The sequence below is a fragment of the Ciconia boyciana genome, chromosome 7, assembly GCF_034638445.1.
Source record: "Ciconia boyciana chromosome 7, ASM3463844v1, whole genome shotgun sequence".
In the NCBI taxonomy this organism is placed as follows: Eukaryota; Metazoa; Chordata; class Aves; order Ciconiiformes; family Ciconiidae; genus Ciconia; species Ciconia boyciana.
In genome coordinates, this window is record NC_132940.1 from 54,375,373 (window position 1) to 54,402,795 (window position 27,423).

The 27,423-nt window shown below is 49.7% G+C and overlaps 1 protein-coding gene across 2 annotated transcripts in view; it reads left to right on the plus strand.

Annotated features, from left to right (window-relative positions):
* Positions 1–24,482, plus strand: part of P3H2 (prolyl 3-hydroxylase 2) — a 76,404-nt gene extending 51,922 nt beyond the window's left edge. For both annotated transcript variants that reach the window (XM_072867007.1, XM_072867008.1), the window contains exons 2-15: positions 6,613–6,759; positions 7,693–7,882; positions 10,678–10,809; positions 11,994–12,136; positions 13,583–13,672; positions 14,168–14,208; positions 14,698–14,792; positions 17,704–17,831; positions 18,427–18,522; positions 18,609–18,759; positions 19,296–19,413; positions 19,936–20,011; positions 20,922–21,062; positions 22,146–24,482. In XM_072867007.1, coding sequence (XP_072723108.1) covers positions 6,613–6,759; positions 7,693–7,882; positions 10,678–10,809; positions 11,994–12,136; positions 13,583–13,672; positions 14,168–14,208; positions 14,698–14,792; positions 17,704–17,831; positions 18,427–18,522; positions 18,609–18,759; positions 19,296–19,413; positions 19,936–20,011; positions 20,922–21,062; positions 22,146–22,238 — 1,641 coding nt within the window. In that variant the 3' untranslated portion in view covers positions 22,239–24,482. The remainder of the gene's footprint in view (positions 1–6,612; positions 6,760–7,692; positions 7,883–10,677; positions 10,810–11,993; positions 12,137–13,582; positions 13,673–14,167; positions 14,209–14,697; positions 14,793–17,703; positions 17,832–18,426; positions 18,523–18,608; positions 18,760–19,295; positions 19,414–19,935; positions 20,012–20,921; positions 21,063–22,145) is intronic.
* Positions 24,483–27,423: the final 2,941 nt, after the last annotated feature.

Below are 27,423 nucleotides of genomic sequence, written 5' to 3' on the forward strand. Positions count from 1 at the left end.
CAAGCATCTTTCTGGGAATGTGCGATCGCATCAGCAGAGGGAAAATTTCCTGATTAACTTCTCTGGATAATTTCTTCCTTCTCTATTTGCAATAATAAAATAGTTGAGATGAGGTCACGTGCTATTTATAGCCATCTCACTGCTGCTTGCTTCTACTCGCCCAGGCAGTAAGCTCTGCATAGACACAACGAGATTAATCCTTCATGACACTGAACCTTTTATTTCCCTTGTTATCTGTGCTTACTGACTCCAGAGCCTCCCTCCTCTGCAGAGCCCCGTGCCCTAAGCCTTTGATACAACACAGCAGCAGCGGAGCTATGGAAAAGTTTTAAAAAACAATATCTGTTCAGCAAACCAGGAGTTGTCTGAAGGTTTGAGACTTTGGTTTCTAGGTCAGCTGAATGGTTTGAAATTTTTTCTCAATAGCTCCATGCCAGGCTTATGCACTCAGCAATTAATGGAGGTTATGTGCAGGTAGGTCCAGTCTTGGCATGGCAAGATACGCTGGGGTTTTGAGGGATCTGACACATTTTCCAGGGTATAAGCCTTACTTCTCTTCCCCTCCCAGAAAAAGACATTTTAATTCAAACTATGTCTTATGTGCTGAAGATACCTTAATATAGAAACAGGTTGGATTACGACAGTCATACAGAATGCATGACAGTTGCCACTATCTGATAATATGTTCAATGAAACGGGAACTTGTTGTCAATAATAGTCTGAGATCTTGGTTATATCATGCCCTGTGACTCCTTGTCTCAGGCAGTCAGAATTGATATTGCTTTGGCTACATTCTCTCTAAAATCCTCTGATTTTTGCACCTCTTTTATGCTTGTTTTTGCTGTGAAACTGTAGGGTGGGCTGGGAGCACCTGAGCACCTGTAGAAGTTCTGGCTACAGCTGCTTTCCCCCATAAATGGCACTATGTCAGTGTTCAACGTAAGCAAAGTGGTGGTGGTACGGCGCACCATGCCCCCGGCTGCACGAGCTGGTTGTGAAGCTGTGCAATGTTCGTTTCACAGACCTGGCATGATGCCCGTTCCTTTTCGTTACCCCACTGCCAAGCACCAGAGAGCAAACTTTAAGGACTGCAAGTTTAGGGTCATTGTAGCTAAAACCACGGTGCTGTTGTGTGGCGTGTCCCCTAGGGAAGGGGCTAGGGGCTAGATGCTCAGCAAGATGCAAGCTCGCTGAGCGTCTTGGCACCAGAGAGGCTTTGGTCAGAATTAATTCATCTGCAAATAGTGAGGGCAAGTGCGAATTCGGAGCACATGCCTGCACGTGGAGCTGAGGCAGTCCCAGTTGTTTTCGGGTGGGCGTTAGCAATGAGGCGAATCCTCTGTTTTTCTCTTTGAGGGACGCAGCAGCTGAAGTGATGATACAATCAAACAGCAAGTTAGACATATTCCAGTGAGATGGTTTATTTCCTAACCATGGCAAGTTGGTCACAGTGGCCTTACAGGTACAAATTAGATTGCTTGACATAGAGTTGACTGACTGATAGGTAGTTTGACAGGTACAAGAATGATGACAAACTATTAAGGGACTGTTAACACTATATTACGTGTTTCATCATGCAGCCCATGAAAGCTCCATAAGGGATTTTCTCAACTGTTATCCGTGAGAATTGGCATGGATTGTATGGTGATCCTCAAGATGTTCCCTCAAGGTCCTTTCTCCAGCCTGTGTTTGGTCCTGTCTAATGCTCCGGTTAAAACAGCCTTCCTAATCCAAGCCACTACTGCAGGTTGGAAGTTGCAGTCCTATTGAAGTCCAGGCCAGCACTGTCCCAGCTGGGAATGAAACCGAGCATTTGCAATTTGCTGAAATTCTTTAATTTGAGGTTTTGCTGCTTAAAATAATTTTCCTGTTTTTCTGTGAAATGAAACACTCATAACATTTGAATGATGAAAAAAAAAATTTTTCAGCATCAAAACCCAGAAGCACTTAAATGTTGTGTTTTCCCCTTCTTGGCTCTAGCTGTTGGCATGGTAAGATCAAAACGGACAGGGTGTTCCCGGGGCTCTCTCAGTGCTGGTGTTCTGATTTTGTGTGTCCTCTCTGGCTGAAATACACAGGGTTTGGTGCAAAGCTGCAGCAATAGTCCAGCGATTGCATTCCAGTGAGGTGAACAAGCAGACCTTATAGCACATACTAAGGTTGTGGTTCTACAGTTGTCATTTTTTCCTTGCTGATTTTCATTCAGCGATGGTTGTACAAAAATCAAAATCTCCTTGTGTTACATGCTTGCATATTCTTGTGGTCCTTGAGTTGCTTGCCATCTAAAGAAACAAAATGATTACCCTGTGGGAGAAATGCTGTTATTTTTATTGTTATTCGTTTAAAACAATGGAAAATCAAGCACAAAGAAAACAAAATGTTTTTTCCAATGGCTGCACAGTGAGATTGTGACAGGGCCAGGAACTGAGTCCAGGTGTCCTGAGTTCCAGCCCAGACCTTTAAACACCAAAATATCCTGCTCCTTGTGAATTCAGAGTGTTTTGGCAAAAGTTTCCCCAGAGTGTTTCATAATTAATGTCAGTGCTAGTCTCTGAACGTGTCTTACCAGTTAGGAATTTGCTTTTATATACACGCATCCACTTAAAAGATCCCCAAAACTTAGCAGCTGTTGGCTTCTTTGTGTTTCTTGAATGTTTCTAAGGCAAATATGGGACATGATAGATTGAAAAGTATTGAGTTGAAATGTTCTGCTTTGAGTCCACTTCACAAAATCCAAAGGTCATCTCTGCTGTGAAGAGCCAGCAGGATTAAACACAGTATGAGCCTTGTTTCAAGGGTGGGAAAGGGATTTTCTGTTGTGTCTAGGAATCAGACTCTTCCTATCTCACAGGGGTGGACTTTATCCCGGAAGAACTAAGCCCATCCTAGGATCTGTGACAGTTTTTGACAGCTTTCTGAAAAGGAGCTAGAACCAAAGGAAAAAAGAACATCCCATGACAGACTGTTGCAGCTTGCGTCTCAAGGGACCAGTTCCCTGGCTGAAATGCATTTGGTCCCTTTTAAGTCTGCAGAGGCAGGATGCTGTCTCTGAATGGAAATCTGTGGTGTGGTGTGGCGTGGAAGAATGCAGTTCTCCGGAGCAGCTCAGACAGTGGCTTAATAGCAGTCCTCTGGATCGGGTCGGCAGCTCATGTGTCTCCAACAAACCTCTTGCCCCATCTCTACCTCTCTAATTACCAGCTGCAGTGGCAGTCCCACCTACACTCAGCATGACCTGAAAATTCCCATCTTGAGATGCTCTGGTTGATCCTTTATCCTGTATCAGATGCTGCTCAGCTGTGATGAGCTTTTCCAGGATGGGATTATGTTGAGGCGAGCTTTTTCAGGATAGGATGTATCTTTCTGAATAGGAATGTCTCTATTTAAAAAAAAATAAATTTCTACACTGAAGGGGTTGGGGTTTTTTTTGTGCTGTCCTGGATAACAAATTCTTACAGTCATTTTGCTTGCCTGCTGGGAAGCCAAGGGGTTATGCTGGAGAGTGGTGTCCTTAGGAAAACTCCAAGTGAAGGACTGGAATAGATCTTGTTTTTGCAGTAAAAGCTGGCTTCCCTGCATACGTTGTCAGCACAGAGCTAATCCTGAAAAACTTCTGAAGTTTACACAAGGCAAATTTTTTGCGTCTCTGTGGGCATTGCAGCACAGCAGTGCTTTGGTGTTCAAAGGGCAGAGCTGGGGAGCAGGCTGAGATACCGTCTCACTGGAGCTTTCATCTTCCTTTTGGAGGTATTCATGCGTGCTTCTTTGGCCAGCTCTGCCCTGGCCTTTCTGGGAACCGGACAAGCAATTTTGGCTGTGCTGGAGCAGCAGAGCAGCAGACAGGGTTTAGGAGAGCGCCTGCCTGGCGTGAGTCTGGCCCCGCGGCAATGACTGGCCTTTTCCTCCAAAGGGTCTTCAAGTATCCGGGCACCTGCTTTCCAAATGTCTCCATGCCCCAGTGAGCAACGTGAGAGTGTGTCTGGAACAGCTCATCTGATATAAAAGTGCCTATTTCACAAATCCCCTGGTAGATTTGGGTGTCTGCTCCCATTCAATGTCTCCCTATCAGAATCGCCCAGGCATCCCTGACAAGCTCAGCCAGTGATTTCCAACAGCCATGATGTCTCCAGTTGCCACCAGTTTGACTCACAGTTTGACTCACCTTGTTTGCTCTGCAGACTGTGTTTGCATTCGTCCTAATCTAAACAGCCCAGATGAAAGCGCTGGGCGCTTCTCTGGGGGATTCTCTGTGTGCCAGGAGGCTCAGTTCATGTCCTGCCGTGCTCCGCATCTTCCCCACTTCCCTCACCTTTAAGCTGGGCTCCCAATCACCGTCGTCTGTCTATCATCTACTTTTTTCAATGCAAAAGTCGTTTTCAGCAGCTTTCTGCACTTTCTAATTCCACCTTGTTTTGAGGAAAAGCCAAAGGAAACCTGTTACAGTATTTTTTTAGTATTTGCCACTTGGAAATTGTGTTTGAGAGTGGAGATTCAAAGGGCGCCGGCTGCTTCCTTGGCAGCCAAAACATGCTCCCTCCGCACCATTAGGGAAGGTTACCTTGCAAAAATAATGCATGTCTTCACCTTGTATTTTCCTGAGTCTTGCCAAGCTTTGCATGCAGTAGGAAAGGAGGCATCATTCTGCCAGTTAAACAACTGGAGTATTTTACTAACGCTGGCAGACAGCTCCACTTTCCAAATAGGAACAGATTAGCCGAGTGATTTGGTGTGGGCTTGGTGCTTCCAGGGGGACTGTCCTTGTCCAGCTGAATCGAAGCTGTTGCTCTTGCCCCACTCTAGCTATTCCTGCTCAGAGCAATGTTTGGCATAAAAAAGGACTTTTGCTGTTGCTGCAACTGAGTGGCCTGAGCAAATCCTTCACATTTTTTCCCTTAGTATTTCACCACAACGCTTTCACAAGCCACGCATGCAAAATTGCCATAGGATATATATATATGCAGGGGAATCCCTCAAGGAGAAGGCCCCTTTATTTCACCCAGATATCAATCCCACTTGGTTCAACAGGAGTTCATGTGTTATCAGATGTGTATTTTAATTTTAAAGATGGTTGCACACTTCTGCAGAGGTAACAAGCAACCTGCTGACGAGGTGGCTGCTCAGACAATTGACAGTTCAGCCACATCTCTAAAGATAATAATATGTCAGAGATGAAACTACTTACTATATGCCTGGCTGGCGATGGGTGTTTTTATGACTTCTCTGAGCCCCTGAGAAATGCCGGGTATTAGGCAGTTCACGGGGGCTCACTGAAAGAGGTTTTGGGTGTGTCTCATGGCTTGGCTGAAAGGCAAGCTATAGCTGATGCTCATTAAGTGCATCCAGTGTTAAAGGAGCCCCAAGGAAGCCATCATTGTCTCCTGGGGATGAGCAGGGTCTTGAGGGCAGCCATGGCCTCGCCTCACCTCACATGGCCTCTCTGCCGTGCTCCAGGAGTAGGATAACAGGGTGTGAAGCTCATGCTTCTCTGCAGGTCTCTTTTTCAGTTCTCATCATTTTGCCAGTCGGGGTGTCCGGTGGGTAAGTGTGCAGGTTTCTTCAGGTGAGCTGCCGTACCGTGACGGCAGTGTAGTGTAGACATGCTGGAGCTCGCTGTCTCCAGTGCCTCAGCAGGAGCCTAGCAGCAGTGGCACGGGGCTCAGTGAGGGTTTCGCTATCAAGGAGAACACTTGGACACAGCCTTGCCAGGGCTAGCATTAGCCTGGTCCTGGCTAACAAGCTTGGGTGAGCCTGCTCAGCCTGCAGACTTATCCCAGGGGCCTGACTCTGCACCTTGCTGGTACTCAGTGGTGTTGACTTTCTTTCAGGAGCAAGTGCATTAGCCATGGAAGTGACCTCTCTCCTGCTAGGTCATGCAGATGTTTCACCTGAACATCTGTCCTGCTCCCTGCACTCCCAGCAGCTGCTGTGGGTGTGTTTAGCACTAGTATTTCTGCTTGTTTAGGAGGCTTTCTCCAGGGTGAAACTAATGTCTGGTCTCGGTTCTGAATCTCTAAATCCAAAGTAACTTTATGTACTAAGATACATCAAAGAGTTACATGAAACTCCTCTTTATATCTCTGCCACTATCGGCAGAGTCTGGCCTTTTCCAACTATACAGAGCTGAGCTTAATAAATGGTCCGAAGTCCCCATTTACAAGCAGAAGCCCTTAGTCTTAACATATCTCAGCCTCCAAGGCTTGTAGAGAGAGCAGTGTCAGCAGCTGCTTTCCCCTCCTCTCTCCATCTCATATCTCATGAGAGCATCTCTCCACCCGGGACTGTGCAGGGGGTTGGAGTAACTGAGTTCAGAGGATGTGCAGCTGGAAAAGAGGCTGGACCCCATCACCGATAGACCGCATTGCAGACAGATAAGCAACCTGTCTGGCTCTCGGGAACTCCAGCTCTTCCAATTTTCCTTGCACTGGGCTTTCCTCTCATTTCAGCTGTTTCCCTTAGCCTCTGCGTTCAGGTTTTCCTTGGTTATCCCATCACTGCCCAGCCCAGCGGTGTCAAAAGGGTGTCAGAGGTATAAGCGTCAGGGGGTGCAGCATAAACTGCTGTGTTCACTGTCCTACATCACCAACTCAGCTGGTCTTTCTTATCTTGCTACAGCTGAACAAGCTGGAGGAGGCAGCAAATGCAGCTCACACCTTCTTCATGGCAAACCCTGAGCACATGGAGGTACAGCAGGACATCGAGAACTACAAGACCACGGCAGGGAAGGTCAGCTTGATTGACCGGGAGGCCAAGCAGCACATGGTGAGTCTGAGCTAAAGAGGTGCCTGGGTTAAGTGTCAGGCAGTCTGGAGAGAAGAGACGTAGAAGGCCAAGAGAGCATCATCTATGCATGGGGAGATTCTTGCCGAGGTCCATATTGCAATACAGCAAAACAAACTCTCCCTTTCAGTGCTCTCCTTTAAGGCAAGCCAGCTCCTGCTTTTTCAAGGCACGCTCTGCTGTTTGTTTGATGTCTACGTCCCCAACATGGTCCCCCTCTTCAGGGAACTCTGGGGAAGTCTGTGGCTGTGAACACGCACCAGCAGGCAGCTTTGATGGATGCCTCCATGGGCACTGACAGACGGATCTTGGCTCATGTGTGTTTCTTCTGAGCTGGGTTCCCCAGCCTGGGCAGGGTACATGCACATGCATATGAGTAACTGTGCTGGTGGGGGTGCAGGGTGGCAGGCAGAAGAGTGACAGCTCTTTCCACCTCCCCAAAGTGAAAGGCCAACCCCAATGCCAGGGCCACCCCCAACTTTCTGATTTCACAAGACACAAGGAAGGAGAAGTGGCCATTTGGTGTAATTAATGGATATTCTAAGACAGATCTGTCTGGGTCAAGTGCAGTCTTTTCCCTTGGCATTCAGCATTGTTGGATAGGAGGGTTAAAACAGAGAAAAGGAGTGTTTTTTCACATAATGCATAATCCAGCAGTGGCACTGAGGATGCCCTAAGTACAGAAATGTTCAGAAGAGCATTTAGGCAGGTTTATGAGGTTCCACTGGTCCAAAAGTCCATTGATGGATTAAACATGGCTCGGTACAACCACTTATGTCTGGTAGGTACCAGGGGAGATCGTTCTGCCCCTGCCTGCTTCTTTTGAAAACCACCTGCAGTTGGCAAGGGCAGGATGCTGTGGCCTGAGAAGCGTAGCCTGCTCACGGTCTTGTCTTCTGCCTGCCTACTTTGCAGGAGGACTACAGTGCGGGGGTAAGGCACTACGACAAGGAGGAGTACGAGCTGGCCATTGACTTCCTGGAGCGCGCACTGAAAGGGTACTACTCCGAGGATGAAGATTGCCAGATCATGTGCGAGGGACCGCAGAAATTTGAGGAGCATGAGTACCTGGAATATAAGGCTGGCCTCTACGAAGCTATTGCAGGTGAGATCTTCTTGCGTCTTGAGGGTTCTCACCCTTGGCCCTGCAATGTTTTTAATTATGGAATTTGGGCCTTTGGCTGGATTTGAAGTGTCTTCCCTTCCATCACCGCTGCTGGTGGGTAACACTGCAGGAGGCACTTGTAAGGCCAGAAGATGCAAATACAGAGGACAGGGAACTAGAACATCTCATTTTGGTCCTGAGTAGAAACTGGGCTGGAAGAATTGCATTTCCAGATGTGGAGAGCATTTGCAGCTTTCTGTAAGAGCTGGAAGTATAGGTGCTTTAACATAAACTGCCTCGGTTTCCCCCTGTACACAGTCTCACATACCTCACTGGAATCTAGACATTGCTGGCCCCTGTTTATATTTTCCTCTGTTTTTTTCGGTGCATATGAAGAGAGCAGCAGAGTCCTCCTGGCCACACTCCAGATGGCCAGGAAGGTTGCCAAAAAGGCTCAGAACATAGATTTCCTCCCTGTCCAAAGGGATGGATTTGTCATTAGCAGAGGCTCACCTAATTATGATCTTCACTGAAATCTCTGGAGAGAATTGAACATTGCTATGTAATCTTCAGATTTGCATATGTGGCTCTGAGCCAGAGGGGATTAAAATGGTTTGTTCTCAGTAGAAATGAGAGTACATTTAATTAGTCGTAAGGGAAAGAAGAGCAATAAATTAAGGTTTGTTTGGTGACAGAAATCTTATTTATCTGCTCTTGGTCTTGGAGTTGCATCAAGCTCTGGAGTTTTGCTTCTTGTGTGGAAAATACTTCACTCAGATGCAGATTGTTTTTTGGTTTTGCATAATTCTGTTTGTGTCGAGACAGGAAATCTAATTGAAATGACCAAGATGAGAAACCACCAACATACCAGATGGGAAGCTGCCTTTGTCGGGTTTATTTACCCATGCAAAAAATATGAGGAGTGTTGTAAGGGCTGACTCGGTACCAGTATAACTGTCAGCTGATCATGCCTGCTTTTAAAGCCATGACCAGGACACCAAGGGCCATATCAAGCCCTCCAACAGAGCAGCCTTCAGTGGCAAAGGAAACGCACCTTCCTTCTTACTGAAAGCTTCTGCTCATTGAACAGGTTTTAGTCTCTGTTAAATTGTTTCCGTGCTGTGCAAGTCGAGTGCAGCCCCAATGAGCAGACAAGGTGTTTCTGTGCTGGACCATGCGGAGCGCAGGCGTGGTCATGGTGTGGTGGTCCTCAGCCCAGCATGTCACCTGGGAGTGAGAACAAGCCAAATGGTCTCTGCAAGCACGGTGGCATGGCTTGGCCAGATATGCCTGGGAATAACAACTCCAAAACCCAGAGCTGTTCAGGCACCCAAAGAAACAGAGAAGTGAGGGCACACGGACGGAAATACGCTATGTAGTGCAGCTGCTTTCCTATAGGGAACTGAGTGGTTCGTTATGGGACTGCATAACCCAGTGTTTACCCCTGGACCAAGGGCGCTCAGCCCCAGATGTTTCAGCAGGGAGTGGAAATGCTAATACACCAAGAAAAGAGAGTTTCTTCAAAACTCTTCTCTCTTTTCAGTCCCAGGCTGGTTTGCTGTGCTGCTGCATGGGGTTGAAACGCTCTCACCTCTCCACCCCAGGGACAGATGCATTTCAGTGAATTGATTCCAGTCTATATAGCCTGTTTCTAGGGCACCTTGACAGTACCAAGAAAAAGCAGTACTTCTCAGTGGTGGATTATTCCAGGTCTAGGATGCTTAAATAGGTTTAAATTACAACAAAATTATTTATGTCCTTTTCCTGCTTGCTTTCCTTAATGTAATACCCTGTATGTGTATGGTAAATCAGATAACTACTCAGACTACCTGCCCAGAGCAAATGGGGACTGTTTCGAGTTTCCACTTGATTTCATCGCAAATTCCTCAAGCTGGTTTTTTGGCACCTCTGAGAAATACTTTGGTAGCTGAGCATGTGGGGTTTTTTCCAAGCTTGTGTTTGTTTCTTAAGGTTTTTAATGGTGTACAGAGACAGAGCAAGCAAAGTAGATTTGTAAGTACATTGCAGCAAAGGCTCCAAACTGGAATCAGATGTCAGCATTGGCTTTGAAATTGTACAGCTGATACAATGCCTATATTGTGGACTCCCACCAATTAAGAAACCTATCTGCTAATGGCAGATGTTTGCCACGTGCTTGCATTTCCCTGGGAGATATCTCATCTTTGAGAAGCAGCAAACGTGGGGATTTTGCTGCCAATATTTGCACCTTAGACCTTTCAGACTCGTGGCGCAGGTGCCTTGCTCAGCTGTGCTTGAGAAGCTGCACCAACCCCTCTTATGTAAACCTCCCCATGCCCTTGGAAGCTTTCTTGCTGCAGAAAGAAGAGGATTAAAGATGAGCTGAAGGAAGGGAGTGCAGAGATGGCTTTCGTGTGGTCACCCTGTCTTCACATCTCCGCTTGCTTTGTGGGTGTCCTCGCCTTTGGTTTGGCTCTTGGGGTTAAAGAGCTATCTGCCACCTGCATGTCCCTGCGCCCATCTGGCTTTCCTGGGCAGAAGCAGCAGCTCCAGGCACACAAAAGAGATGCTCAAGCTCCCTCTACAGTTGACAGAAGGAGAAAGGCATTTCTCAAGGGGGGCAAAAATGTGACTGCAACTCTCCACTGGCTTTGGGAAGGAGCCTGTGCTGTTTCTCTACGTGCACAGTCTCCTGCTGGACCCGAGCAGCTTGAGTTGCATGTCCTTCAGTTGGGGAGATTTACTCTCTGTCTGTCCTGGTCTCAGCACCATCACCATCCTTCTCAGTTCAGACCATCTTCTTCTTTTCTTGGCAGATCACTACATGCAAGTCCTGGCCTGCAAACACGACTGTGTCCGAGAACTCGCCACGCGTTCGGGCCGTATCTCACCCATTGAAAATTTCCTTCCCCTCCATTACGACTACTTGCAGTTTGCCTATTACAGAGGTAAAGGCTGTCTTTCTGTTCCTCATAGCGCTTGCTGAGTTTTGTTGCATTTTGTACAAGTTTGAGTTGTTTCATGTAGAAATCAGGATATTTCCCCATGATGTATGTGCTACAGTGATGCAGTGGCAAGGTCTGAAAGCATCAGGAAGCAAAGGACATTGGAAATTGCCTCTTTGAAAGTCCTTTTCCTTTCAGGTTGACTGAAATGCACAGTTAAGTATTTTTGTAAAAGTGTTTTCAATCATCAGTCAGGTTTTAAAAGCCCAACCTTTAGCTTAAACATTATTATTCTTTAAATAAATAACGCTTTTTTAGGGTCCTTTCATTTGCCTTTGATATTAGAGTTCTGGGGATTTATATGTTTCACATTTTCTGAACCAATTGATACATTTCCTAAGTTGATGTGTAACAGATGTACAAGTTAGCTCAAGCTTATCCCAAGATGCCAATTTTTGCTAATTACCAAATACTTTAAGATTCACAGTAAAATTGCAGGAGTTGGCAACATTGCAAAATATCAGGACTTGGCAGTGCTATAGAATATTGCCAGTTGTGTGGTCCTGTATGGCATTTTATTATGTTCTGTTACATAAAAGAAAATTGAGGCAGAATTCTGCTATCTCAGGCTTGTGCTAAGAGCTCTTTCTTGAAAAGGGCAGAATGTGGGAGGGTCAAAATTGCTCCTCAAACCTAAAGCTTCTTCATTCATCAATGCAATGGGAAGAAAGCTGGAGGAGTCAGCAGCATTTCGTGCGTGGTGTACAGGCTTTTTTATTCCTCTGCCCAATTAGAAGTTTAATGTAGTGGGTAAAAACCTCTGGAGCCTTGAGAGATGCTGCACATGAGAGAGGCAGTTTGCTGCCAGACAGCATCCACATCCTGCTCAACCAGTTGGATCCAATTTGGATACCATCCCCAACCTGTGCATGACCACAGAGAAGTCGTGTCTCTGTGCCTCAGTTTCCCTGCCAGTGAAATGGAGCAGTTAAGACAAAGTTGCATCAAATGAGCCTTGTAAAGTGTTGGGCTCATCCTTCAGCTGACGGGGAGCTCAGGCTGTGCCTCCCTCTCCGCAGGCTCCCCTCCTCGGCTCTGCCCCGCCGTGCTCTGCGTGAGCCCCTGGCACCGCCAGCGGGGCTGTGCCCCCCTCTGCCCCCCCTGACAACTGTTGTGTTGCCTCCCAGTCGGTGACTACGTAAAAGCCCTGGAGTGTGCCAAGTCCTACCTCCTCTTCCACCCAGACGACGAAGATGTCTTGGAGAATGCAGGTTATTACGAGGGCCTCTTGGAAGGCACGATGGATCCAGACACCGTCAAACCCAGAAAGGTGAGAGTGAGCGTCACCTAAGAGCCCTCGGTGGGAGGCTTTAACAAAAGCATCAGCTGGAAATAAAAGCAGCTTGGCAGCTTTCCCACAGTGGGATCACTTTGAAAACAGATGTGGAGATGCTGGACTAGCTGGCGATGCTAATTGTCAGGGTGCAAGTGCAGAGTCACTGGTGTGGGGGAGAAACTGGAGGGCAGGATCTTCTTTAAATGGGGACTTCAGCTTAGCAAAGCGCAAGCAAGGGCAGGTAGGGCGATGACTGAGTGCCTCAGCAATGTAAGCCCTCCCCTTGTTCAGTGCTCCGGAGGAGACACGGAGGAGGAATGCAATGAAGCACTGAGCAGAGGGCAACCTCCATTAAGAGAGGGCTGAGAAATATTTTCCCAAGGGGAGGCTGGGATGTCAGTGTTACTCTCAAGCCACTGAGCTTGGAGTTCAGCACTCAGCCTGTTCTGTGGGGAGTAGCTTTGCTATCACAGGGTTAGGCTGGGGTCAAACAACCAAACAGTTTGTGTTCAGTCACCCAGCGGGACAGGCTTCCTCTCCGAGCCGGGCAGCCTTTATCTGCGGCCCTGGGGCTGCCTTTCTCACGAGGAGAAGTTCCTCCCATCCCATCACAGCCCTGCTGAGGCTCATTCCCCTTGCGCCATAAGCAGAGGACAGGAATTGGATTTTCCATTCCCTTGGGAATTCCTTGATTTCCAGGAAAATCAAGGTGAATTTGGTGAAATGCTAAAAAAGAAAAGGGAAATGCTAAAAAAGAAAACAAGAACAATCATTGTTTCTCCTCACAAAGTGAATCTAGGAAGAAACCTGAAGTTGACAAAAACATTTCAGTGTTTCCAGTGTTTTTAAGTTTTCAGTAAAAAAATGTTTTGCTTTGCAACGTAGTTTTCTAGGAGAAAACCCAGTGTTTTGTTTACATATTTTTCATTCAAAAAAACCCCCTTTGATGGACGATTTCCAGCTGGCTGTGCTTTGTGGTCCCCATCCCAGCACCCTGAGTGCGTCCCAGGCTGCGATGCTGCAGCCCACCCACCGCTGGGCTCTGGGCTCTGCAGATGGGGAGCAGAGGCACAGCCCAGCCAGGGTCCCTGCTCCACCAGCTGGAACCTGCCTCCTGCTCTGCAGCGGGGGTTTCTCCGGTTAGCCTCTTGCCTAGATATTTAGAGGCTTTCCAAGGTGCTCAGCACTCTCTGCCAGCTATGTACATGTATTTTGGAGATTCAGGCTTCCCGAATGAGTTGTTGAACACCTCCCCTTTTGTAATGTAGTGAGTAGCTCAGCCCTGGGTCCAGGGTTGCTCTGAGGTATGACCCAAGCATCCCTCGCCCCATAGGAGTCTACGGTGTTATGTGAAAAGCAAACCCCAGTTCAAGCAGACATGCATTGACTGTCTTGTGAAAGCTACTCATGCAACTACTCCCCTTCTCCTCTTATTTTCAGGAAGCAAAAACGCTGCTGCGGCGCCATAAGCTGGAGTCTCACCTCTTGCAGGTGGCTGCGGCCGGCCTCGGATACACCTACACGGAGCCGGTAATGCCTGGGTTTGCTATGGCAAGGACCCTTAGGAGTTCACAGCTATAGGACCAGCTTTCCCCCCGGTCCCTCTCCTGTAAAGCGAGTCCCATGTAGGTGACTCAGGAGCTGGGTCTTGGCCCGGTTTGTTCCCTATGGGAAAAGGGTGATGGCAAAGCAAGGGAGGCAGCCGTTCCCAGGGTGAAGGAGAAGCAGACGCAGCCTAGTCCAGCTTTCCTGACGTGGTGTCTGGCTGTGTCTCAGCCACTTCCATGGTGATGGGGTGGGACATAGAAGGCTGGGCAAACTGGTGTCCTGCACGCATTGTACGATGCCAGTTTGGGTTTGGGGTAAATTTTCTGTTTGGTCACCCCAGGCAATTGCCCAAAGTTGTGTGGGATGGATCCACACCAGAAAGGCTGGACGATGTCCCCATGTGCGAGGCAGAGCCTCGCTCCCTGGCTTTGGCGGGAGCATTAAATTAAGAAGCACAACCTCTCTCTTTTCCCACAGAACTACTGGAACAGGTACGGCGCCCGCCAGGATGAGCACAGGTGAGCCACTGCCTGCGCCCGCAGCCTTGCCGGTCCCCGCAGCAGAGTGAAGGGGATGTGCCCATGATGGAGTACCAGCCTGCCACTCAGGGGGTGCTGCCCATTCACCCCAGCACACCATCATGGTTGAATTAGGGTCCTTTGCCCCTTACCATTACAAACACTCCCACAAGCACCTTATTTTAGCTGAGTGCCTCAAAACCAGCAGTTGTCTAGAGGGAACGTGGTCAATGAGGCAAGTGGTGCTATTCAGGTTTGTTGGTGTCTGTGCTTTGCTGGTGGAAGACATTGTTCCCATTATCAGAAAAACATGGTTTTCCACGGGACAGGGTGATGACTTCTACTTGCATAGTTGTGGCATTTGTACAAAATACCAGTTTTCCTGTTTTTTTCATGTATTGGTTTCTGAAGGGTGCAAAACAGCACAGTTCCCAGAACTGGAGACCTGTGGCCAAAGTCATGATGTTCCTCTTCTCTCTTGCTCCTCAGTGTCCCATCGAGTATTAGCAGTGAACCAGAAGATGGGCCCCGGCTGTCTCTGGCAAAGAAACCCATGCCAAAACCAGATCGAGAGTTGAAGGAGGGTAAGTCTGATGAAGATGTTTCAACAAAATCAGAAGGTTTTTCCCTATTGCTGGAGACTGCAGACTGCAAAGGCTGGCAGCTAAGCAATGAGGGCCAATCCTACCTGGGGGGGTTGAAGTTTTTGGGAGACAGAGAAGTCTGATGCTCCCACAGCATTTCTAGATCCATGGATCCCACCAGCACTGCTCTGCTCTTGGACCTGCTTTTCCCACCTGCTGAGCTGCTCAGTGCAGAGACCTGAGATGCAGAGCTGGGAGGCTGGGCCCTCCTCACTGTGGGGAAGGTGGCACCAACAAACAGTAGTCTTTCCCCTACGTGCTTTTAAGATTAAAATGTTCTCTGTTGTCCAGGCTGCAGAAGGATGGATGCTGGAGACAGCAGGTTTTAGGAACTCCCGTCCTGATGCTTTGCTAAGTGTACTGGATCACACCATATTAGCAACCGTTTCTGTTTGCAGACTGGCTTGTGATTTCATGTCTTGGCTTACATCAAATCACTTTGTTTTAAGGCCTGTTGGCAGACATTTCAACTGATTTCAGCACATTTTCGGCAAGCACAGAAAATACCATAACATCTTCTACTAAAGACAAGATTTCCCCCAGAACAATTTTGAAAAACTATATTATGGCCAAATACCAAAGCGTGCTCCTTGCTGCAAAACAACGGGATCTCAAGCCAGGAGGTGTCTTGTGTCTGTAGCAGGCCAGCTCCACAGCAGCAGGCAATTAAACCTCCCTGTAATGCAATGGTTGATCGCTCTTTTGGGGGATTTTCACAGCTTTCCATGGTCCAAGTTGTCTCCAGCTGCTCAGTGTCTTGTTCAGAGTATTGTTATCCCTTCTCTAACCATACATAAAATAGGTGAATACCACAGGAAGATCCTGAAGAGCTTTCTTAAGCCAAGAGCTGGTTGATTTATATTTGTTGGCCTGTTTGCCTTCTATAACCAAATAATTCCAGAGTACGTCTTTCTCTGTTTTTAGTTCTCTCTATGCTTTTATTCTGGTTTAGTTGCAGAACTGTTTTCAAGTTTACAAAGAAAACTGAAACTGTTCAAAAAGAAAATGGGATTTTTGTCCATCCAGCTGCTTCCTTTCTCTGTTGTCTTTCTTTCTTTCTTTCTCTCTTTTCACTTGGAAAAAGAAGAGAAAAGGCCAAAAGAGAAAAAGAAAAGTCCATTTTAATTTTGTACTCTTCTGTACTTCTCTCCGTCCCCCCTTCCTCCTTTCTGCCAATTCCTTCACTCCCCAAAGTCCAAAGAATTCCCCAGTTTCTTTGGGGTGTTTTTCACAGAACATACATATGGGAAACAAGTCTCCTTCTCTGCTGGTACTTAGAGTCGGTGGAGGCGAGGAAGACAGCCGGGAGCATGCTGCCGGTGTGGGACAAGGGTTCAGTGTTCACGGCACCGGGCAGCCCGCGCTAGTTCCCCAGGAGGAACAGAAGAAACTGGGGAAGTGGTGAGTGATGCCTTCCAGGTTCATCCCTCATGTGCCTACGGCTGGGGAAGAGCAACATCCAAGCTGGAAAACTCAGCCCTGAGTTGGAGCGTGCCAGGAGTTTGGATTTCAGAATCCTGTTTCTGATCCAGCTGCATTTATAATAAATGCTATTATTGAGCAACAAGAACAGCAAAGTGAACATGAGGAATGTCCCATCTTTTCCGTTTCCAAGAAACCTAACGCTTCAGAAATAAAGTCGTGGGCTAGTGGTGGGGCTCTGCCCTCAGGGTTACGTGTCCTCCAAAGGCCAAGGAGACCTTCCAAAAACAATGTGCCTCAATGGACAGGAAAAGTAGTAATTATAAAAGCAGTGTAACAGAGGAGTTTCTTTGTGCCACATGGTGAGAGGAGCTCTGCGGCTCTGTTTCCTCTGTTTTATTGCGGCTCTGTGACAACAGATAATTTTTCCCACAATTTAGATGCATTTCACCTTCCTCCTGGAGAAACATCTGGTTTAGGTTTTTATTGTTGCCATTTCTTTCATTCTCTCTCTTTGAGGAGATGAGGAAAAGAGGCTTCAGAAGATGGTGATTTAATGGCCTCGCCATGTTTTTCTGATAAGGCAAATTTGATGGGGATGGATCCAAACTTCTTGTAAAGAGCTAATCTCTCTCTTCTCCTTGCCTGTTTGCTCAGCACATGGCAAGGCTCAGTCACGCCATACCAGGTGGGAGCCCAGCAGTGTGCAAGCCCAGCCACAGTTGTATTCCCATCCCAGGAATGCTACCTGGGACCTCCAAAACACAACCAAGCCATTGGCTTCTGGCAGGCAGAGGGAGGCAGCTCAGAGGCGGGGAGCGAGGGATGGCAGGGACGGCCATAGCAGCTCCTTTGCCTCTGCGGAGGAGGATTGTCCTCAGGGTCCTCCAGCTTGCCCACTCCTAGCCCCTCTTCTTGGTGGAGAACAAGCGACACTTGCTGCAAGCTCAGCACCACATTAGGTTTTCTATGTGTGTAAAAGACAAAAAAGCCCCACTGATGACAACTGCAGAGAGCAGCTTTGCATGCCAAGCTGGCAAGATCCCCACAGCACAAATGCAATGGAAACTTATGGCCTCCGTTGATGTTGGCTGCTGGGCAGGAGAGCCAGGTTAGCTGGTGTCCGTGTCTCCCATCGTGTCCCATCAGGTTTTGGTGTTTTCAGGCTGTGGTCCCTGCATTTGCAAGGCAGCTAATGAGAAGGTGGAAAATGCTGATGCTTTTGCAGCAAATTGTTTTCATCTCCGGGTGTTTCCATTGCTTCTGTTCCTTTTGTTGCTGATGTGAGGCCAAACTCTGCTCTCTGCTGTGAAGCTCTTTCCCTGGCAGCGCACCCGGGTGACTTCATCTGGCCCTCAGCCACAGTACAAGACGTCAACGAGGCCAGGCCATGTTCAGCAGGGTCGTTTCATGTCTCTCTTTCCATCAGGGGGTCCGCTTCTCTACAACGATGTGAAGTTTGTCTACAACTCGCAGCAGCTGAATGGCACTCAGCGAGTACTACTGGATAACGTCATCTCGGAGGAGCAGTGCCGAGAGCTTCACAGGGTGGCCAGTGTGAGTAGGCAGTGCCCCTGGGGGGGACATGACTGCCACCTGTGCTGAGTGCCTGATGCTCTCCCCAACATCCGGCTTGTGAGAGCTGAATGTGCGATCAGCCCCTGGAGATGCTCTGGGTTCATGCCTCTGAGTGTTGCAACTGATGGCAGGATGCCCATGGAGAGCAGTCAGATGCTTATCTCATAACACACCCATAACTGCAGCACAGGAGCTGCTGCTCCATCTTGGGCTGTTCTTAGAAACATGCTGCAAGACAGAGCCCATGCAGAAATAGCTTTTTGCCCGATGTTATACACAACCCCAAAGGATGCTCATCCACAAGCCTGGATTGAGCCTTCTCATTCATCATCAACTGAGCCTGGGAAGGGACTGAGGGTACCTGAACATCCCCAGTCGGGAGGTGGGTAGCTGTTTTCCAGCATCTCAGAATGGACCATGGTCATGGAGAGCTGCAGCACCTTCCCACCCAACTCACCTGTCCCAGTGAATGCAGCCCTGGAGGATTTGGGGAAGAGGGTCCCAGATGCTTCTGTTGCAGCTCCCCCTCTCCCGGGGAACCAGTTCACTGCTCACCTGTGTTCGTGTCTTTCAGGGGATCATGTTGGCTGGAGATGGTTACAGGGGCAAAACCTCCCCCCACACCCCGAACGAGAGATTTGAAGGAGCCACCGTCCTCAAAGCCCTCAAGGTACAGCTCCCTCCTCCTCCTCTCCCATGCCCTCCTCCCAGCCGGCGCACAGCACTAACCCTCTCTCGCCCCTTCTTCTTGCCCAGTACGGCTACGAGGGCCGCATCCCACTGAAAAGTGCCCGGCTCTTCTACGACATCAGCGAGAAGGCTCGCAGGATCGTTGAGTCCTACTTCATGCTGAACTCCACGCTCTACTTCTCCTACACCCACCTGGTGTGCCGCACCGCCCTGTCCGGTGAGGGCTTGGGGGGCCGGCGGTGGGGCAGGGCTGGGAGGACAGGAGGGGTTCAGTCCCCCACAGGGGGTTACGAGTGGGGGACCCAAGCCTGAGAGTAGCTCTGTTTTGCCTGATGCTTAAACTAGTGGCCAAGGGCTGGGCAAAGTCACTGTCCCCACAGCAGCAAAGGGTGGGCACTGCTGTCCCAAAGAAGCTCATTTCTGGGGTGTCTCTTGTTTGTTATGTCTCCAACTCTTCCTCTTTTCTCCTCCCTCTTCTCTTGCCTCCTCTTGCTGTCCCTTCTCCTTTCCACCCCCCCGCCACCCCAGCTCTCCATCTCGCTTCCCTGCAGTGAGGAACAAGCAGAGCTGTGCAGATCTGAGTCCACAGAAGTTGCCTTTTCTCTCCAGCCTTTTCTTCCCTCCTCACACCTGTGAACTCCACCCGGAGTGGGGTTGGGGCAGGCTCCCCACCATGACGGACCCCACAGAGCATGGCATTTCCATCTCATCCACCCCTTCTCCTTCCCCCTTCCTCCACATGGTCCTGCCTAGGCCAGCAGGAGAGGAGGAACGACCTGAGCCACCCCATCCATGCTGACAACTGCCTCTTGGACCCCGAGGCCAATGAGTGCTGGAAGGAGCCTCCTGCCTACACCTTTCGGGATTACAGGTAGGAAAAAAGGGGGGCTGCCCCCTGAGGCCACCTGGGGACCCTCCCCGAGGCAGGGCATCCTGCTCCACAGACCTAAAGCTGGTACATCCCAGCCGTGGCAGAAGTGAGATCCAGCAGGTGGTTTCTGATAGCAGCAAGCATCATGGCTAAGCTTCAGGCCAGAGTTTAACTGTAATGGCTCTGTGATATTTTAGGGTTGGGAGATCCCAGCTGTGGCCCACAGGGTTGTGTCTGTCAAGTGGTTTTGGTGCAGAACAGGAGGGTGGGAGCTGGTGGGACCCAGGGGACATTTTGAGAATTGTTCCCTAGCAAGGAGAGATCTGCTGGTTCTCAGCTGTGGCTTCAAAATGGGGGCAGTTTGGGTGGCCCTGACCGGCCCCACAGCAGGACCTCCCCTGCCTGGCAGCCCTCCCCCCCCACGTCTCGGTGGAGCAATGCAGGATCTGCCCCAGAGGTGGGGGGTCAGCCCCAAGCCCTCCCCACTGCTCCTCTCACAGGGGTCTCCGCTTCCTCCCCCAGTGCCCTCCTGTACATGAACGCGGATTTCGAAGGAGGCGAGTTCATTTTCACCGAGATGGATGCCAAAACTGTGACCGTAAGTCAGTGCTGTAAACCAAACACCATTCCTCAGCAGCCTGTGCTGAGGCTCTGAGCTTCCCTAGGCAGCCTGTGGCTCCTACCTTGCAAAGAGCCCATACAAAATCCTGTTGGCAGTGGTGCACAGATCTTCTGTGCCCTGCCCTGAGGCTGCACCGAGCAGGAAACCTGCAGATGAGAGGGATGGCTGAGAGTCGTCCCCGCCTGGAGGACCACTGAGCTCCCGCCCCATCTCATGGCCAAACACGAAGCAATGCCTCTGTACATATGCAGTGCCTGGCCCAGAGCAGGTCAAGGTGGCGGACATCAGTCCCTGAGAGACATGGGGCTCAGGCACAAGCACCTACCTCTGCCTGGGGCCATTTGGGAGGCTGGGCACCCCCTCCGTGGTTGGACAGGGCATCTGGGCACCATGCTGGGGCTCTGAAGTCTCGTAGATGCTGGAGGGTAGATTGCATCTAAGAAAGACCAGTGCCAGAGGGTTGATTTGGTTGGCATGTCTGCCCCTCAGGTCCTGCAGGATACCTGCTGGGGACTCAGCAGAGAGGAGAAAGAGGTGTTCACAGCCCGTGCCAGGGTTAGCCTGAACCTCACTGGAGTTATGCTGTGGCCGTGTTTTGCCGTAGGTGGTCACCTGCAGGCTTTGCAAGGACTCCATGCCACCATCTCCTTTCTGCGTGATGTCTGCACAGCAGGACCAAGCCTCACACCTCCCTATTTACCCCACACGTTTTTACAGCTATGCCCAGGGCTCTGCATCTCCTCCAGAGCAGCTCACTGGGTCCTGGGGCGACGTAGAGAGATGCCCAGTAAGATCTCAGGCCCTGGACCATGACAAGCCCAGACAATGGCCAGTGTGTGCAGCCATGCTCCTCCTTGCCACCCTGTTGTCGCCTGTTTTCCCACAGGCCTCCATCAAGCCCAAGTGTGGGCGAATGATCAGCTTCTCGTCAGGCGGCGAGAACCCCCATGGGGTGAAGGCGGTTACCAAAGGCCAGCGGTGTGCCGTGGCTCTCTGGTTCACCTTGGACCCACTTTACAGAGAGCTGGTGAGTCCCCCCATCGAGATGTCAGGAGAGCTGGGGGGGTACCCAGCATCCCAGAGGAACCTGGACCATCTTCAGCCTCCGGTCCCAGCACATCTATCTTCCCCCCATCACACCCCCCCAGCAGCAGCATTCCCATCTGCTGCACCACAGGGACGTGAGCTGGTGGCCCTGGGACTGAATGGTTTTCCCTGCCGGTCATGCTCCTGGGTACCTATCACCCTGGGTCCATGGGGTGCTGAGCGGGGTGCGGGAGGGCTCTGCGCAGGGCTGGACTGGCCGTTCCTGACACCTAGTGGCAATAACCTGATGAACGGGGAAGTCCTCCACAGGCAGCCCCAGCTGAGGCCAGAGTGCTGTGCGGCTGCTGCCAGGCCCTCAAAGCTGGTTTGGCAGCCTGAAGTCCATGCCTCCGGGCACCTGGATGCCTTGGGAGATCTGGGCTGTGGTGCCTTACAACAGGCAACCTCCAAATTCTGTTTTAAAAGCCTGCTGTACCAGCCCCTGTCTCCCTTTGATAGCAATAAACTATAGACTTTGTCTATAAGAACAAAAGATAAAAAAACAAGCAAAACTAAAACAAAACCCTTGTGCCTTTGCCTTGTGAAGCAGGTGGGCTGCGAGGTTTTGCAAGAAGCTTATTTTCAGACATGCACTTTGCTGTCTCTCTGCTTTTTGGCACTAGCTGAAATTCCTCCGTGGTTGGTGCGTGTGTGGAAGGAGATCAGCCCTGCCGAGGGAGCTGGAAATCCATGTCAAGTGGAGGGGACAGGAGGAGGGTATGCTGTGGCAGTGGCTGCTAGTGAAGTGTGATATGGGAACAGTAACACATCAGCTCTGCCCCAAGCATTGCAGCCCCTGGAGGGAGGAGGAAATTAGGTATTGAGGTGCAAAGTGATTTGATTAATTTTGCCCAGCAAATCCCCAGCACAAGTCTCAGGCTGTCCCCTGTTCTCTCAACTACACTGCTGGTCCTCAGATGAACTCCTTGCTGTGGGTCCTCCCAGCAGGCTGAGCCACGCTGAGGAAGCTGAGAGCAGGTGCTGAAGCTCTGCTGTTACGGTTTCTTCCCTTCCACTCTTGCAGGAGCGAATCCAGGCAGATGAAGTGATCGCGATGTTGGACCAGGAGCATCTAGGACCCAGTGAAATGAATATCAACCCAAAGGACGAGCTATGAACTAGGCCAAAGACTTTTTCTATTAAATATTTATTTAATATTGTTAATCTTATTAGAACCCTTCTATTTTTGTACAGAGCCACTGTATAAATTAACAGGTTAATATGATTGTGGAGTTTCAGGAGTGCCTTGTCTGTGTTTAGCACAGCTCTTGCTGGGACCCCTCATCTCTGTGCCAGCATCTCCTGCTGGGATTGACTATGCCTACGCCTCTGGGATTCCCTGTGCCTCCCCAACACGTCTCAGGACTTATTCAGGCCCACTGTACCCCCTTGGAGAACCCCTTTTTTTCTTCCTCAGCCAGAAATAGCTGCTTCTCTTTAGCCTCTGCTAGAGAAATGTCTCAGGTGTGATAATGGACCAGTCTCCCTGCCCCTGCTAAGTGCTGGCTGAAGAACTGGGCAGTGCTGCCCTGGTGACAACTGGAGCACAAGTCAGTTATTTCCATCTCAAAATCCTTCACCATTTGAAATATGCTTTTTACAGAAAAAAACAAAGCAAAACCCAGGTCCTAGCAAAATGCATATCTCTCTGTAGCCATGCAAAGCTGGTGTTTGAGTATTAATTCTGAGCAGAGCTTCCAGAAATCACCTGCTGGGCAGGGGCATGAGCTGTGCACGAGAAGGGGTTTGATTTGCAGCTGACGCTGGTGAAATAGGGTCTGTCACTCATGTGCAGTCCCTGCTCTTGCTAGTGGCCTGGGATGCATGAAACTGCTTCACACCGCATCCTTTGAGCTTCCAGCCCAGTGCTGCTGCTGGTAAAACCCAAGGTTAAAAGTCATCGTTTCCAGGTCCATGTTGGAAAGCAGCTGAAAGGCTCAGTGATGCTATGGTGCCATGTTGTTAGATGATCACGGTGCGGCTTTGTACTCCAGATGTCCTGGCTGCATCCTCCCATCCTGACAGTGCAGAAGCAGCAGATGGTCATAGTGTGGTAGCATCTATTTGCTCAGGAGTATGTCTGACCCAGTCTGAGGGTGTTGCACTGAAAGTACATGTTGCTTATCACAAGAGTTTACTACGCCAGTAACTACTGCTAAGCTAGTAAATCATCCCTCTACCACCATTAAATTAACTCCTATGCATGGGACCAGAGCAGCCCCTACCTCAATCAGAACGAGCATTGAAGTCACAGAGTTGCCACATCCCAGACATAAAAACAGCTTTTATTTTGACCCAACAGCTGCTTCTGCTGCTAGAAAGCAGTTCTTAAAAGGCAGGTTGCAGCAATCTTTACTGTTGAATTTACTGCAAGGCTGCTGTCTCTCCAGCACTGCAGGGATCTTGGCTGGAGTTTGCATCCCTGAGCAGCTTTGCTCAGCTCCCTGCTGCATTGGCACTTTCTCAGTCCTTTTCTGCTCCCCTCTGCCAGCTTTGGCATTCCCAGGACTTAAAATCTGCAACAGGGAATTGTCATTTCTCTTTATTCATGCAGCTTGTGCCTACCCAAATCTTCCAGGCTCAGCAGCACCCTCTTCTCATCCAGTCACTGGCTGCAAAGGCCATAGACAAGGATGGTCCTTCTGCAGAGACCTCCTCAAAAGCTGGTCCTGGGCAAGATAAAGGGAAACTCAGTGCATCTGGAAAAACAAATGCCCAGACTGTGAAGGGGGCACCATTACCACCTAGAAAATGATGGAAGGGCCATTTGCTGCACATCCTCCAATGTCAAATCTGCAGGGGAGAAAGCTCTGAGTGTTTCTGAGCCACCAGTGTGGCTTGTTTCTTTGAGGGTATCTATCTCCCTTCCTCATAGAGTGTTGAAAAGATTCATCGTGTTGGCTCCCCAAGGAACTGCCCACAGTTTACCCTGCAGAGCCCCTTCCTTGCTTAAATGCTTCCCTTGAGAAAACTGGTGCTTAACCCCTCTTTTTTTAAAATAGCCAGAGGGAAAAGCTGGAGGGAAGAAGGGAAGGGCAGCTGGAGAGCTGAAACGCAGGTTGTGTTGTCCCCCATCTGCACCACGCTATTGCATCCAAGGCTTGACTCCTACATGCTGCACCTTCAGCGTGAGTTTGTGCTGCCACCCCCCAACAGCCACATCTGCCTGAGCGCATCCTGCAGAGCTGCCCCTCCAAGCAGCTCAGTGCAGCCCCTGCCCTCCTGGGGCTGCAGGGATCCCACCAGCAGGTCCTCCTGCGGGGAGGCAGGGCGGGCTGCTGCTGGTTGTCTTTTGTTTGCTGCTGTGGTGGTTAGCCAGAGCTGTGTCTAAATCCAGGGGAAATAAATAAACTAAACACAACATCTGGGCCTGTCTTTGTCTTTCTTTTGCCAAGTATTAGAAGGGGAGACTGGGGAGGGGGGGTATGTGTTTTGTCTCACGATGGTGTCTCTCCTTTTGAGGTTTCCTGCCCCAGTCCCTAGAGCACATTGCACACATTCCCCGTGCTGGAGGAGCGTCAGAGACACTGGTGTGGACAGGATTAAGCGAAGTTGTGTGTGTGCATTTGCCTGCCTGTCCATCTCCTTTGCTCTGCATCCAGCTGCCTAATAACTTATGTACCATTGGCACACTTCAGGCAATTTGGAGAGCAGGAGGAGGGTGTCGCAGCCCCTGTGCAATGCTGGGCTGTGCAGCAGGCTGGGGAGCAAAGCGGGGCACTGGCCAGCTCCTGGTGAAACAACAGCTTTGGTGGAGAATGGTGGAGCAGCCTCAAAAGGATGCAACATTTCAGGACTCAATTGCAAGCATGAACCCCAAATCCCCAAGAAGGGGAAAGACTCTGGGCTGCCTGGGCCGTGCTGCTCACCACGCTGCTCTGCCACTGAGACCTGCCTGTGGTCTGTGCCAGGCTGAAGCCAGGAAACAGGAATGCAGTGAGTCAAAGGCACTTCTTTTCCTGTTTGTTTGTTTTTCCAGCTCTCTGCTCTGGCAAAGTCTAGCTCAGAAGTGGATTTGTATTTCTGCTGCAACAGCAGAGGTGGTTGCCAAGTTTATCGGCACGCTGTAGCCTTGCAGGACCAAGTGACAGAGCTGTTTGGGACATGCACCAAAATACAATGATGTAGGCTTTTGGGGCTCTTGTATCCGAGTGGGATGGGTTGCCACCAGGGTGGCTTGGCCTCCAAGACATGAATTTTAACTCTTAGATTTGATGTAGGGGCCTAGTATCTGCCAGAGCTGTCATGGTCACATCCAGACTGCCCGCAGGGCACCTGCATCCTTGGAAAAAGAAAGCTAACAACAAAAACCAAATTATAGACTCCTCCTTGGTCAAATACGCCCCAGGGACAACCTGGTGCACTAACATTTTTGCTTCCTGCTACCTTGGCTCATGTTGGTTATTCCCCTCTTGCCCTGCCAGTCTGGTAATTGCTTCCCAAAGCCCCTACATGAAGCAGCTCCCCAAGGAGGCAGTGCCTGAAGTTACACCACTGAGAATAAAGATGATGTGCATTTCAGAGCAAGCTTCATGGCTCCCGGGCCAGCTCTGAGTTCCTCTAGCCAAGGCTTGGCCACTGAAGGGAACGACAACCTACTTACATTTTGGCCATTTGTTATACGTGCCCCAGTTCTATCACCGGCAATAGGAGTGCTTTGGAGATGGAGATGCTTGAACCATGTCTTAGTTCCGTGTTAACTCTGCCATGCCCCTCCTAATACTAATAATATATGCAGGGTGGGATTAACAGGGTTGATTTATGACAGTCAATGAGAAAAAAAAGAAAACAACTCATAAAGGAAACGTAATAGAATTAAAAAGTATTTAAAACAACAACTGAAGTGGCTGTGTGTATGTATGTTCACGCTTGGGTGCAGCCGTTGCTCTGAAGTGAAGCCCTGCGCGTTGTTACTCAATGCCAGGGGATCTTTACTAGCAAGGGGCTTTGTTTTTGTTTTGACATTCAAGTGGGACCATGCCAAGTTTGCTCACCCCTTGCACAAAGTTGCTGCTAGGGGTTGCGGGGGGCTGCAGGCGCCCTGTCTGTGCCACAGGCATGCCTTCAGCAACAAGGAGTCAGTAATGTTTCAGGAAAAAGTACAGATGAAATGGATGCCTTCATTAAGGAGATGACTCATTGCACTTCGCAATCAGGGATATGGCAGCAGAGTGTGCAGAGCTGGTGGCAGTGAGGGCACCGAGGTGTGGGGAGCAGTGGCTAGCAGGGGTCACGGTACCCCAACAAGGCACCTGATGCCTTGTGCAGAGGGTACAGGCATGGGAAACACCTTGTACAAGCAAAGAACCAGCAACAGGGCCAGCAGAAAGTCTGAGGCTGAGCCCCTTTGGTCTGTAAATGCCTTACTGCAAATGGCTGCTGGAAGTTTCCCTCCAGCCAAAAGCTCATCCCTGAAATCTCACCTGAAAATAAGACTTGCAGGTATTTACAAATTCCTGAATCCTCAGGCAAGGCTGAAATACCTAAAGCTCTTTATGTCCAATGGCTAAAGAGTCTAATAAAACCTGGGCATGTCCATAGGCATTAGCCTGCAAGACTTTTTGAGGTGTTAATTTTAAGCAACTGAACCTCACCAATATTGCTGTGGAGGTTTATGGCCATGTGGTCAAGTCAGTCTCCAGCAGCTCCACTGGATAATGACTAATCCCCATGGATTCCAAGCTGAGGCATGATAAGCTTATAAAACGTGGTGTGTTTGGACCTTTTGTATCTCCCCTTTATTTCCCAGCAGCTAGACTGACAGCCCCAAATACAGCAGCTTTGATGACCCTTGGAGACCCAGCAACAAGCCCTGCAAGCAGCCAGCCTGGCTGAAGACCCTCTTCTGCTGCCACTCCATCCCACCCTGCAGCTGCATCCCTCTTGCCATCTCCCCACCCTGCTGCTCAGTCTCTGCCCTGGTGATGGACAATTTGGGTGGCACCATCCCTGCCAGCTGCTGCACATGAAGTTGGCCAGTCCTTGTGCAAGGGTCTCCCCACCTTGGAGGCAGCTGCTGCTGCTGGTCATGGGTGGGAGCAGAGCCTGGACTGGTTTGTCAGCTTTGCATTACCGCTGCTGGCTGCCTGCAAGCTGCAGTAATTTGGCCAGGGGAAATATGTGAGCAGAGGAAGGAGACGGAGTTTGCACTGAGCAGTGCTCAGCCCGCCTGGTTAAACTTGGGCAGAGCCAAGCTGAGCGCTCACAGGCAGGCGAACATCTTCCCATGAAAACCTGTCATTAAAAAAAAAAAGGTTATTTCCTCCTGCCCACACCCTTGCCCAACCCGGGGGAAAAAAAGA